Source organism: Berghia stephanieae, chromosome 4, assembly GCF_034508935.2.
Source record: "Berghia stephanieae isolate SIO BIC M18660-M18661 chromosome 4, UCSD_Bste_1.3, whole genome shotgun sequence".
Classification (NCBI taxonomy): Eukaryota; Metazoa; Mollusca; class Gastropoda; order Nudibranchia; family Aeolidiidae; genus Berghia; species Berghia stephanieae.
Genome location: NC_088363.1, coordinates 49,564,193 through 49,579,192, shown reverse-complemented (window position 1 = coordinate 49,579,192; position 15,000 = coordinate 49,564,193). Strand labels below are relative to the sequence as shown.

Below are 15,000 nucleotides of genomic sequence, written 5' to 3'. Positions count from 1 at the left end.
AAAACATTTTTTAAATAAAAAGGATCATCTAAATTTGCTGAGACACATAGGGAGAGATTGATTAAACAATTTTAGTCGCACAAAGGATATAGAATTATATTGACATTTACCAGCTACTGTGGTTATTTGCTCGGCACACTACTTTTTTTGTTGATCCTTTATTAGTAATAAGCTTTAGACAAAATACTCAGAGCCGACGCTCAGTGCCAACATGTGTCAGGCAGACCCACAAGTATATACAATACGATAAATATAGATCCCAATCGCCTCGATGACACACAAGAACTGTGATACGAAAAGGATTTAGAATGCCTGAGATCCATCGCAGCAGACCGTCATCACTTGGAAGAACTCGCTCAACAAATTAGAAAAGCTGCCAAAGCGTCCCAGTACGAAGATTAGGAGGCCATCGGCAAGTCAGTCAGTAAGTCAAGTATATTAGTAATAAAAAACTCAGGCAGAACTAAAGACTCTTATAAGAACAGACGTCAAACGTCACTTTTCACAAATCAACCCTCTCCTTAACAACTATAGGAAAATCGCCACATTCGTTACGATACAATCTACATGTTTCTTATTCAAATGTGTTTTGTACATCATAAAATTTAAAGAAAATGAACAATGTGTTGAGAGTATGTTTTGCTAAAGAAATTATTTTATCGCAAGAACTTTACTGCTATTGTGTTTGAGTTATAAAAATCTATTTATGTATTAATTGGGTGTGAAGTTTTGGGGAAATTCCTGAAAACTGCTGGTAAAGAGAGAGTTAAGCAATCTTATAAGAAATCTTAATACTTACATGGCCTCCAAGGTCCATATGAGGCAGGTGAAGAAAATAATTTCAAAAATAGACTTGTGGAGTCCCATTGTGGCTTGAAGCAAGTAATATATCCAGAGAACAGAATAATACAGAAGATATCCCAAAAATCCTCTTTGAATTCCGAGAATTTGGTTGTAATAAAAATATGGATATTCAAATCAAATAAGGATTCAACTCGGAACTTATTCAATGTTCATAATTTTATAATTATCGTCTTAATTTACGAAGATGTTTACAATATACTACGAATTACTCCTCCAGTAGTAAAGATGTAAACGTATTTTGATGCTTAATTGGTTTTTGTTGATAATGTATGATACATAACACTTTCTTGTATCGGACACAGAATATTTTAAATATCGTATGGAAAGAATATAAATATGGGTATTATGAACTTCAGAAGCTTGATGCCAAGCTGATAAAACTTCAAATCCGTGATAGAATCCTCGAATAAAATCTCCGTTAATAATCATATAGATCTAATTCTATTTCTTCGTCTTCAGTCACACACAGTATTTTGCATCAAAACTTCGTATTTTGAAATTTCAGATCATCAAACAAGGTAGATAAGTGTTAACTAAAAATTCTCTTCTTGGATTCCAAACGTTTTCAAAAACAAATCATAACCTCGCTGCTTCCTCAAACTTAACATTCCAACCCGCTACAGCCAGATAATTTGTTTGTTTTTTAAATATTTTTTTTCTCTAAAATTTGAAGAAAAAGAAATGATTTCCGCTTGCTGTTCCCTATGCATTCAGAAGATGCACGCTAATTATTTTATGGGTGATGTTTTCTAAATTTCTAGTTTTCCTATTACGTGTAGCAGGGGAGATCTGCGATGGTGATTGGGTGAATACGTTCCCCAAGGGAGGTAATTTATCTATTTCTTGATGAGATAACTCTGATTTCTTTATCGTTACTCACGTGTCGTGAGAATTATTTTTGAAATTTGAATTTTATTTTGATTTTATTTTTCTAAAAATCGGTTGTTTTTTTAATGCAGATCATTGATCCTGGCTGGGTTAAAGTTGGTGTGAGTTCCTGGATCCTGGATGGGACGGTTGACGTCACTGGCGTTCGTTATCTGGGGAGAGAAGATTGTGCACATAAAGTAATTTATTTAAAGTGTTAAGATACCTCTCTTTAACATGAGGGAAAAATGCGACAATAAGTTGTAATGGTTGTTGTTGTGGTGGGTGTGGATGATGATAATGATGATGATGATGATGATGATGATGATGATGATGATGATGATGATGATGAAGATGATGATGATGATGATGATGATGATGATGAAGATCACGACGGCGACGGCAATTGTCGATATTGATTATTTTGATGATTACCACAACAACAACAACAACAATAATAAAATAATGGTGATGACACGTCTTTATTTACATAACATACATAAGATATCTACATGGGTGGATAAGCAACAGAAGGCTATATCAATTATTTGATTTGGAACTTAAATGCATTAGGGGAATGAAGAGGGAAAGAAAGAAAGAAAGAAAGAGAGAGAGAGAGAGAGAGAGAGAGAGAGAGAGAGTGAAGGGAAAGAAGAACAAAAAGAAAAAGAAGACAGAGAGATAAAGAGGAAGAGCGTGCGTGAGAGAGAGCGTGTGTGTGTGTGTGTGTGTGTGAGAGAGAGAGAGAGAGAGAAAGGGAGAGTGAGAGAAAGAGAGAGTGCGTGGGTATGTGAGAGACTGTGTGTGTGTATGTGTATGTGTGTGTGTGTGTGTGTGTGTGGAAATCTTGGAAAGTAAACTTATCAAGATTTTTATACAGAGAGGACCTACAAAATATCTCTGTCGTCTATCTGGAATATAGTAATGTATTTACGTCTTTATTGTTTGTTGTTGTTGTTGTCTGAAGAAGGGTTTTGAGCCGGAAATGTTCCGTGTTTGGTACTTTGTTCTTGTTTTGTGAAACTGTTACATTCATTTTTGTTTATTACTTTTTAGTAATCTCTGCCATTGCTTACTAAATAATAACTGTTCAGACTGTCCGAGGGGCGTGTTTATGTTCCCTTCCACTACAATTTTATTGACGTCAATCAGCTCTTTGTTATTGTTTTATACACCACCAGTTGGGTAATTAGTTAAAACAGATCAACCAGACTGTTAATTTACGATTAAGATTACGCATTATCTTCTGGCAGGCAGATGTTGTGTGTATTCTATAGGAACGTATCTCATCAATTAAAACTATCTTTACAGCTATTCAGATCCTATGCTGCATAATGAGATCTTCAAGCCAACGCAATACAAGAAGAACAAAGCATCAAAATGCATACATTACATCCTTTTTCAAAGGCCAAAACATATACATTCAGAAGTTGTTATTCCTAGAAACATTTACAAATAGAATGCAATAACACTTCAAATATCATAGATACAGAAACATCAAAAACTAGAGATGCCTAAATGAGCCAATAAGATGGAGAGAAAGAAAAAGTGAAGAAATGTAACTAATATAATGTAAGGGAACAAAACAAAACAAACGACGTTTCGGCCTTTGGCCTTCTTCGAGTAAAAACGAAATATATTATATGTATTAGATTGTTATAATAGTTCAACATTATAGGTAAAAATTGCACGCGTGTGTTTGTGTTTGTATGTATGTATGTGTGTGTGTCTGTGTTTGCAAGGGAAGAGAGAGAGAGAGAAAGTGAGAGATTGACGGAGAGAGAGAGAGAAAGAGAGAGGTTGACGGAGAGAGAGAGAGAGAGAGAGAGAGAGAGAGAGAGAGAGAGACAGAGCACTTTACACAATATGCATTGTTAGTTAATTTTATAATGGATTTGTAAACTTTGCAATGATAGGCCCACTGGGCCTTTTGGACAAACTATATGAACCGAAAACCTGAAAACCTACTGGAATTGAAAAGATAAAAAAAAATTGACTTAAAGATTCATCAAGCTCTTAGTGCACCAATTCTAAATACAAAACAAAAACAATAACAGACCAAAAACGTGCTCCAAAGTAATCCTTTGTTTGTTCAAAAATAATAAAAAGAATACCAGTACATTTCACCTGCAACGATGTCTAACTGTCTGCGATGAGATGCTTATGAAATGTAAAACAAATTTCACGAATCGACAACGCATGTAAACAAATCCCCCTCTACAGGTGAGAAAATGTGAAAAAGCTCTGATTGTAATGAGTCTTGGTGTTTGTGAGAATATTAGTAATTAGGTTTAGGAAGATTTCGACTCATTAGTGTGGAACCAATTATCTATCCATTTATGCAACTTTTATAAACAAGTCAATTCTGTGTCTTTGCAATACATCTTTTTTTTCTTATTTTTGTCTGAAAAACTGTCCCAAGTTAAGATTTATATCAACCGATTATTGAAGGTAAAATAGTCCTGGTCCAAAATGCCAATGGGTAGCCGGAGTTTATCATTATTTCCATGGTGTAAATAGCAGTGACAAAGTGTTTGTTACATTTTAGATATGTGTCTTAGTTTATTGAAGTTGTTAGAAACTAATCTTGATGATCTTAATCTTAATTAGTAAGATTTATCTATCCTTATTATATGATACGATATGAATTTTAATGGGTCAAAATAGGCTAAGGGCTTTAAATGCCCATGAACCATTAGCCTGTTCGCATAGCAATTCAATTCCAAAATCTATCCCAAAATGATTTCAAAATAGATCTCATGATAAAGCCCTGCAAAGCCCCAGTATTGAGAGTTTTTGAAAAGACGAGGTTATTTTAACCCTTAACATGCTGCGTTATTTTCACCTAATGTAACTCTCAGTGCTGAGGGATTTGGGGGATTTCATTTAAAATAGGGGGTTTTCATGAATAAAAAAAAAGATTTAAAAAATAATGAAGCAAAGTCAATGGATCTTTGTGGATGCTATTTTTTAAAAAGGTATGACAAAGCAACACACTGACTTAACCGAATATATACCTACTAGGGCTGGGGCGGGTAAGGCTCTATGAGGGTTTTGCGATTCTTTCCTGGTGCCGGGGTAGAGAGAGAGAGAGACAGGGTGAGAAAGAGAGAGAGGAGAAGAGAAGGGAGAAGAGAGAGAGGGGGAGAAGGTGAAAGAGAGAGAGAGAGGGGAGGAGACAGGTGAAAGAGAGAGATAGAGAAGGGGGGGGGGGGGAGGAGAGGTGAAAGAGGAGGGAAGGAGAAGGGGGGAGAGACAGGTGAAAGTGAGAGTGGGGGGAGGGGAGAGAGAGATAAGTGAAAGAGAGAAAGAGAGAGAGGGGGAGGAGGAGGGAGAGGTGTGGAACGTGTTATTTTTAATCTATATTTGAAAAAAAAATTGGTATTTTGAAATAGATGTGTAGGTCTATTAAATATTGAGATGGAGTTTGAGAGATAAAACTATTTTTTTCAAAAAATACTTGGAGCTTTAATTCATTTCGTAAATGAATGTTATAGTTTACCGTATATAAACAAAGTTTATAGTCATATTTATCATGAACCCCGTATTATTATTTGTGAGTCTAGACTAAAGACAAAATATTTTTAACCAACTTTTCCTTAAAATTTCAAAACCACATTCTTCAGATTCCATTGGCATCAGCATAACTTAATAAATCATCTATACTTATGTAACATTTTGATTTTCTTAAAATTCTAACACTGAATTTTCTTAAAATGCTAACATTTAATTTTTCTAAAAATTCTAACATTTAATTTTTCTATAAATTCTCATTAATTTTTAAAATTCTACATTTAATTTTCTAAATATATAATTCTATAAAATTCTGACATTTAAATTTCTTAAAATTATATCATTGCCAAAACGTACCTTTATAGTTTAAAACAGCACAAGTAACACGATTGGTATTATAGTCTTATTGTTATATTGAAAGGGAAAACCCATTAAAAAATATCTGTATGTTATATTCTCCAATAAACCAAGAGGAAATAACCCCTAACTAGTGTTCATTAATCAGATCTGTTAATATTAATACCAAAGATATAATTGGTTCAAGTGAAAGAGTATCTGGCTAGAAGAGATGATGTCTATTGTGAGAGTGAAGTAGAAAAAAGAAGGCAACTTGGGCTTTATGAATTAATGATATACAAAAAAGTATATATATATATATGTAGCAGTGCCATATTCTCTCTGCTTTGTTTCATACCTAATTTCTTCAGATCTTACACCAGTGCTTGCTCTCCACTGTGTGGCTTATAAGCAACTTATGTCTACAATGCTAATTGGGAAATAAATACAGAGATTTGAAGTGTATTCATTACGGTGAATCTTTAAAAAAGCGTTTTAACAGTGTTCACATTTGCGATCCGCCGTCTCAAAACGGTAACATGAAGCGAAGAATCGGACCTCGAATAGGGAATTTTTAATTAAAAGAGAACAAACTAATCAATTTTTGAGTTTTTGCAATGTAAAAAAGTGTATTTATATTCCACCATAACGTATAGAAATTGGGTCCAAAATTCATGTTTGTGTCTATAAATTCTATTTCCAATTAGCACCTAACTCCTCTTGACAAGATAGAGAAATTTATCGGATCACACGTATCACGCATCACGTATAACTATCACATGATCATTCTTATCACATGTAAAAATAGTGTTGCTATGCTGTTATTGATATAGGTCACGGATATGTTTACATTGTGACATCCAATCAAAAATCGTAATGCGCACTATGTTTACGTATAATAAGAACGTTCACGTGATAGACACGTGATAGGTGATGCGTGAAGTGTGATACAACTGATCTGCTAAACCTCTCTGATCCCGCTTTGGCGGTAAGTCACATTTATTTATTTATCTTTGAAAAGAGTACCTTTGTAGAATTATTTCACCTGTTTTGATCATTGTGTGTATCGGCGGGCGAGACTTCACTAGCATCGAAATGAATATTCAATCAAAACAAATAGAATGAAACAAAATAAATCGGAGAACATGGGTATATTTCAAAATCTTCCAATCCTTGAATGTTTGTTTGTAAATAATTGAGGTGATTGTTGGTTGTTTATTTAGTTATTAAAATAACTCCAGCAGGATTTCCTCCCCCCCCCCCCCCCCCAAATTATTCTAAATCCTCTCCTTCATTGGCTTGTAATTGTTTGGACTCGTATCCAGCTGTGGGTTCAGAGTGACGGATGTTGGCATTTTTATACTGAGTTAGGCATCGCATTGACGAAATGTTCGAATTTAATCAAATGCAATTCATGCTTGACTGAGAAGATTATTTTTGAGTCGGATAGATTGTTAGTTTTATTGTTGAATTGAAAAAAGAATGGCTTTAAAACATTGCCAAATATTCCACGTTAAAACACCAGGAAACGAGTGTTTATGTTAAATTCATTTTTCATAACTGTAATTGTGTATACAAAAGTCACATGAAGCTCAAACATTCAAACAATCCTGTGGAAACGAGTTGCTCAAAGTAAATACATTTCAGTAGCGTCATATGAGAGTATTTTAGTCAAGACAAAATTAGATGTCTACGTGTATTTTGAATATTTTGGGTTGAATACAACGGCAAAACGTGGATTCATTCATTAATCGAAGTGATCAATTATAGCATAATATGTAGAAATGCTCAAGTGTGACGAATATTATGAAAACGGTATTTATCGGGGTGAGATGATGCTTCAAAATGAGATTTACGCTTATTTCTTTTATGTATACGAGGGTTTACGATGTGGCATTAATTCAGCCTCGAAACTGTTTGCAGACGATACGAAGATTTATAGTACAACTGAGCATCGTAACATTCTACAAAATGATATAATTTTACTTTTCAAATGGTCTACAACATGGCATTTGGATTGTAATGTTTCGAAATGTAAAGTATTGCATCTCGTAGGAAATAATGACCAATGTCATAATTATTTTACCGATAGTTCTATGTCAAATCTTTCCGTTCTGCCTTATGAAAAAGATGTCGGAGTTACTTTTCATTCATTCATGAATTTTGATGTACATATTGATTATTGTGTAAGCCGTGCAAACAGAATGATGTGAATAATAATAATATATAGAACATTTATAAGTCTTGATAAAACCATATATTTGCATTTGTATAATTCGCTCGTTCGACAAATAATTCTATAATACGGAAGTTGCATTTTTTTTCGTTTTTCCCCCTACCTTAATCTTCCTTTATTCAAAACATCTTATGATTTGGGTGTTGTAAAAATCGTTTGGTTTGTTTATCTTTTATGATTTTTAAAAAAACTATATAATCCCATTACATACGTACAGTTTTACCCGATGTGCTTTTATTTTTAGGTCTGATAACCCAAACTGTTATGTAGTCATTGTTGTAACGGAAAAGCTCTCAAACCAATGCAAAATATTTTTCATTACAACCATGTTAAAATAGGCCCGTAATTGCATTGCTTATCAGACCTGCTAACATATGCAAGTCAATTTTACCCCATATTTTTAAATTATCAGTTTTATTTTGAGCATCGATTTCACTGTTGCATAATACTATGTTGGCGTGGTGGGATACACTTTAAGGGCAAGAGATACGATATTTAGTTCATGGGTCGTTCTCTTATTAGCGTCACCTAAGGCTCGAGAAGGGGGGGGGAGAGATAGTATGAACTAGAGTTAATGATTTTATGATTCTATGATAATAAAATAAATCATCGAAACAGAATGGGTAAACAAATAATTAGTAATGATGAGAGATAAAATCAATTATCTCCTTGTGGGGTAAAATGGATGAGTTTGTGTAGAAAAATTCCAATGTCTTACGGGTCGCTATTATTATTATTGTTATTATTATTATTATTATTATTATTATTATTATTATTATATTATTATTATTATTATTATTATTATTATTATTATTATTATTATTATTATTATTTTATTTGTGTAATGGTGCAATACTACACAATATAGATATTGCGGAAAATATTTTGAAATAGGTTAACGTCCTATCAAAAGGGTAGCAAACAATTGCTAATGTCTATCTAACGCTGCAGAAAGCGGGATAAACTCCGTAAAATCGAGGAGTGAAATTAAATATCTCGAATCAACCCTGGATCTATCAACTGACCTAGAAGGGCCATGTCGTGCGCATGTTGCATCATTGAATAATATAGATAGAAGCTCATAACATTGCCATCCGGAAGTATAACGGACCAACACACAAAACTGTTTGTATCGATGAACGTATATAGTGGGGTTAATACAGTTCAGTGAGCATTACTCATAAACGCGAATGGCAAAACTCAATAACAAAGACCTGAGTGACGTCATCTTCGAACTATCTATAGATAGTATGCAGATGACGCCACTCAGGCCTTTGTTATTGTTTTTGCCATCCGCGTTTGTGAGTTGTTCTCACTAAACTGTATTAACCAGACTATAAAAGTTCATGGTTACACAGAGTTTGTGTGTTGGTCCGTTATACTTCCGGATGGCAATGTTGTGAACTCCTTGGCCAAGCGCATTCTATCTATACGCCTGAGCGTCCACTGGGTTCACACGGAGCCATCGTTAAGTTATAGCCACTGAGACCCAAAAAAGACTGGCATTTTGACGTCTTTATTTTGGTTTTTGCACCGCCTAGTGAGTTGTTAGTAGTGCTCATGGAAAGAAGTGGTCCCATTAGACTATTGAATACAACTTACGATTTGTTTTCTTTTGTGGCCAAAGACTAGCATTTTGACGTCATATTTTGGTCAGTGTCAGGCTAAAGTTAACGATGGCTACGGTTCAAAGCTAAGACTTTGTTACGTTTGCAACGTGTTTTGGTACGATTTTCAGTCTTTTTGTGAGTTTTTAAAAAGCGTTTTACGAGTTTTTACATTCATGTTTTGTCTAAAACTCCTTCCAACTTCTTTGGGTTTTATTTTCCAAAGATTTCAGCTCCGAATGATAACATCAATAATGGCTAATAGGAACTTACAGAGCTTGCTGTTATGATTGATTTGCACTCATTAAACCCAAGGCGTTAAGTTCAAAGCTAAACTGGGCTGATTACACGCTTAAAAATTTCACAAACGTTCAAACGGCTACAATTTTAGACAATATACATGCCAAAACAAAATGATTACAGGTTAGCCCTTGTCGAACCAAAGCTCTTATTTTTTGTTTGTTTGTTATTTGTTTGTTTGTTTTTGTTTTCTTTTGTTTTGTTGGGTTTTTTTATTTTGGTTCTTTTTTTTCATTTGTTTTCCTTTGTTTTGTTATTTCAAGAACCCTGAGAAAATTCTGATCTCTGAAACACGTAAGGCTCAAAACTGTTGCACCCTTGACAAAACCCGTATAATTTAATTAAATTTTTCTAACATTCTTGTTTTTTTTTTTCAAATTTGTGACCCATCGTCTCAAAACAATGATTTGACGGGCTGATTTATAAAATGCCCAAATATTGGACTCGTAGTGGAAAATAGAAGGAACGAAATGGACGTAGCGCAGCTCTTTTTTTATTGTTTTTAGCCAGCCATTATTATTATAACTACCACTGAACCCTATCAATCAGACTACAAGCGTTTAAGGTTACACATAGTTTTGTGTGTTATATTGTAGCCATCTTGAAGTTATAGCTTGACACGAGAACCCGTTAGGACTTATCTTTTGACGTCATTTTCTAGATTTGTGCAACGTCTAGTGAGTTTTAGATAAAAGTGCACAAAGAAACATATGATCCCATTAATTGGTTGAGCTACTGAATTTAACTCACGATTTGTTTTCTTTTGTGGCCAAAGACTTGTCTTTTCACGTCATTTTTTGTCAGTGCCGGGGCATGAGTTTACGATGGCTACGGTTATATTCGGCTGGCGGACGTTGTGAGTTTGTTGTTTTGGGGCTTTTTGTGTGTGTGTGTGTGGTTTTTTTTTTTTTTGTTTTGTTTTTTGTTTCTTTGTTTGTTTGGGTTTTGTTTTTCGTTTTTTTTAAATATACAAACGCAAAGCATCAGTATATGCGCTTGACAATGAGGCTCACAACATTGCCATTTGGAAGTATAACGGACCAGCACACAACACTATGTGTAAAAATGAACTTTTGTAGTCTGGATAATACAGTTTAGTGAGAATTACTCATTAACGCGGATGGCAAAAAAAAAAAATTTAAATAACAAAGACCTGAGTGACGTCAGCTTCATTCTACCTATACCAAACTCTAAAAGAAATTATTTTGCCGCCAGAAGGTTAAGATAAAGATTTAAATCTTTTCAACGCCCATGATATATTTTCTGTTCGTAGCAGTCATTCCCTAATTACCGTCACAAGGCCACCTCCAGAATCAGCCATTGCCTCACCCACTCACGTTCATCTCATTGACCTGGCTAGGCTGTTCACCAGATATCTGCCGTACTCTGGAAACACATAATGTATTTTAAAATTTGGCAAAAAAAAAAAATCGCCCTTCAAATATTTGCTTTGTTTTTGTTTGTTTTTAAAGGTTTTACCGCGCTTGCAACACATTAAGGTCGGAGATAGTATGCGCTTGGCTAATATGTGCACAACATTGCCATCCGGAAGTATAACGGACCAACACACAAAACTGTGTTCGTAACAGTCATTCCCTAATTACCGTCACAAGGCCACCTCCCAGGATCAGCCTTGACTCACCTACTATCTCATTGACCTGGGTAGGCTGCTCATCAGTTATCTAAGGTACTCTGGAAAGATATAAAGTATCTAAAAATTTGGTGAAAAAAACCCCAAAAAACCCCTCCAAAAAACTCGTCTTTCAAATATAGATCGATTTGGTTTTGTTTGTTTTTGTTTTGGTTTTTGTATTTTGGTTTTTGTTTCTTTTGTTTTGTTTCTTTTGCTTTTAAAGGTTTGAAGGCGCTTGCAACATTTTAAGGTCATATTTGTTTGTGCCAGTAAAAAGGAAGAAAATAATATAGTTAAGAGTTTTAGAATTACAATTAAAGCACCCAAGAAACGACAAGACAAAGAGGAATTGGTTGAAATAGGAAACCGATTTAGATTCCAAGAGCACACTGTTAGTGTACTTAGTTTGAGATCACCTAAAAGTCTCATCCAGACACAAGCACAAGTCCCCGCCAAGAGGAACACACTCAAATGTTTACTAATCATATATGTGTAAAAGGAAAAATAATACAGTGCGTAACAGAGAGATGATCTACAGGGAAACAATATCATCTCCCAAAACTATTATAACTATAAATTTGACTTTTCCCCTCCCAGTCAGGGCCAGGACAAAACCAGTGTAATCTCATTCCAAGACAAATACAGAAAGAAAGTTAGAAAACAGATATAGGGTTATAGAAGACACAGAATATACCTCCCTGCCTACTATGGGAGGTATGGAACCCTACCCAGATAGATCGATTTAAATTACCCTCATCTTTACAAAACGTTCAAACCTGGGACTTTGCAAATTTCCAATTTTGAGAATTTTTGTCAATATGAAGGTCATTTAAATCGACCAATAATTATTGAAGGAGTTTTCTGGCCAAATTTTTAAATACATGTCTATCCCACACTACGACAGTTAACTGGTTAATGGAATTTTCTTATAAACCCCAGGAACCGATTCACCAAAATCACACAATTGCTTTGTTATCAACCCAAGGCATATCGGAAGAAGTCGGTGGTGAACAGCCTGAAATAATATTGATTTTGCTCAATGAGGTATCAGATAGTAAATAATTTCCAGTAAGAATATAACCAAGCTCTTTAAAAATGCTTGATAATTCATTCACCCCCCCCCCCCCACACACACACACACACACAAAAGATCATATAAAAGTAGGCTTTCGTTCCATACAGTTCCGATCGCCATTTGGGTCCCTTCAAAAGAATGAGAAGATGAAAAAGAAGTAAAAGAAAAAATAGTAGTAGTAGTAGTAGTAGTAGTAGTAGTAGTAGTAGTAGTAGTAGTAGTAGTAGTAGTAGTAGTAGTAGTAGTAGTAGTACTAGTAATAGTAGTAGTAGTAGTAGTAGTAGTAGTAGTAGTAGTAGTAGTAGTAGTAGTAGTAATAGTTGTAGTAGTAGTAGAAGAAGAAGAAGAAGAAGAAGAAAAAAGAAGAAGAAGAAGAAGAAGAAGAAGAAGAAGAAGAAGAAGAAGAAGAAGAAGAAGAAGAAGAAGAAGAAGAAGAAGAAGAAGAAGAAGAAGAGAAGAAGAAGAAGAAGAAGAAGAAGAAGAAGAGAAGAAGAAGAAGAAGAAGAAGAAGAAAAGAAGAAGAAGAAGAAGAAGAAGAAGAAAGAAGAAGAAGAAGAAAAGAAGAAGAAGAAGAAGAAGAAGAAGAAAGAAGAAGAAGAAGAAGAAGAAGAAGAAGAAGAAAGAAGAAGAAGAAGAAGAAGAAGAAGAAGAAGAAGAGAAGAAGAAGAAGAAGAAGAAGAAGAAGAAGAAGAAGAAGAAGAAGAAGAAGAAGAAGAAGAGAAGAAGAAGAAGAAGAAGAAGAAGAAGAAGAAGAAGAAGAAGAAGAAGAAGAAGAAGAAGAAGAAGAAGAAGAAGAAGAAGAAGAAAGAAGAAGAAGAAGAAGAAGAAGAAGAAGAAAGAAGAAGAAGAAGAAGAAGAAGAAGAAGAAGAAGAAGAAGAGAAGAAGAAGAAGAAGAAGAAGAAGAAGAAGAAGAAGAAGAAGAAGAAGAAGAAGAAGAAGAAGAAGAAGAAGAAGAAGAAGAAGAAGACTATTGAAATTTCAACCACTTTCAATCAATAATATGTTAAGTTTGTTGTTATAAATTTAAATCAAAGCTAATTTCACCTTGCTGAAATAAGAATACATCAAAGTTATCTTACTTTTTTAAAAACAAAACACTAAATTGCAATGCCAAGAATTTCATTGCATGCAAAAATCGATTTATCCGCCAATTTTTGATTCGATATCCGATATCAAGTCAGAGCCAAATTCAAAATAACAGCTCGAGATGAAAAGTAAATATTATCGATTCCACACGGGACGAAACGAAACGAAACAAAAACAGTTTCTTGATATATTGGTTTCTAATTTATAACGCAATCATTTTCTTATTTAGCCAAATATTACAAATAATAACTGATTAACCAGTTAACTGTCGTACTAAGATAAAAGACACGGTTTTTTTAATTTGGCCAGAAAATTCGTCCTTCAAATCTCGATCTATTTAAATAACCCTCATCTCGGCAAAAATTCTCAAAGATGGGAGTTTATTAAAGACCTCGCGAGATCCCAGGTTTGAGAGTTTTTGTCAAGATGAAGGTCATTTAAATCGATCGATATTTGTAGGACGAGTTTCCTGACCAAATTTTTAAATACATGTTTTTTTTCCAGAGTATGGGAGTTAACTGGTTAAAGACATAATAAATTGTTTACGAATCTTTTTAGGTCATTGCCTGTATCAGATTACGTTATGAATCTTCGATTCCAACCTCGGGGACTAAGAAAACCATCTAAATATCGAAAATATTCCTATACTTAAGAAAGTGATTTGTCAGAGCTTAATAATAATAATAAATGGCATTTATATCGCGCTTTACCCCGTTGTCACAGGCTCTAAGCGCTTTACAGTGATATAAAACAAAACAGATTACAGTGAGACAAGTGTGAAGGAAACGTGATACGAATTCAATTTAACAACAACAAAATATGAAAATAATATTGCAACATTATGACGTAAAAAGATAAAACTTTAAGCGAGATTTGAACGTTGTCAACGAATCCGAGCATCTCACGTGTGATGGGAGAGAGTTCCAAAAATGGGGGGCCGAAAATTGAAAAAACTGTTCACCTATTTTACGCAATGGCTTAGGTTTGACAAGGATCGATTGGTCATTGCTTGACCTCAAGTTTCTATTGGGGACATATATGTTTAGAAGGTCTTTAATATAGGAGGGACTGTTCGTGCTCAGGGATTTGTAGACAACAGTACAAATCTTATAGGCAACTCTTTTTTCCACAGGAAGCCAATGTAACTCACGGAGAAGATGAGTTGCTGACGGCTTGAGCATAACAAAGCTTAAAATTGCCTCAAAAACTGCCTCATCTACTCACATTTATCCCATTAAGCTTTGCTGGCTGTTAATGAGATGTTAATAGAAATGCTAGAAACGGAATCACCGATATCCCACAATTGCATTGTTATCAACCCAAGACGTTCCTAATTGGCGATGAGCTGTCTATTTTGTATAATAATGATGATAATGATAGTGATGATGATATTGATAATAATAACAATAACAATAATAATAATGATAATAATAATAATGATAATAATAATAATAATAATAATAATAATAATAATAATAATAA

The 15,000-nt window shown here is 34.2% G+C and overlaps 1 protein-coding gene across 1 annotated transcript in view; it reads right to left on the bottom strand.

Moving 5' to 3' along the window:
- Positions 1-15,000, bottom strand: part of LOC144970757 (glycine receptor subunit alpha-2-like) — a 162,416-nt gene that overhangs the window by 94,660 nt on the left and 52,756 nt on the right. The window contains exon 2 of the mRNA XM_078910750.1: positions 800-1,904. Coding sequence (XP_078766876.1) covers positions 800-867 — 68 coding nt within the window. The 5' untranslated portion in view covers positions 868-1,904. The remainder of the gene's footprint in view (positions 1-799; positions 1,905-15,000) is intronic.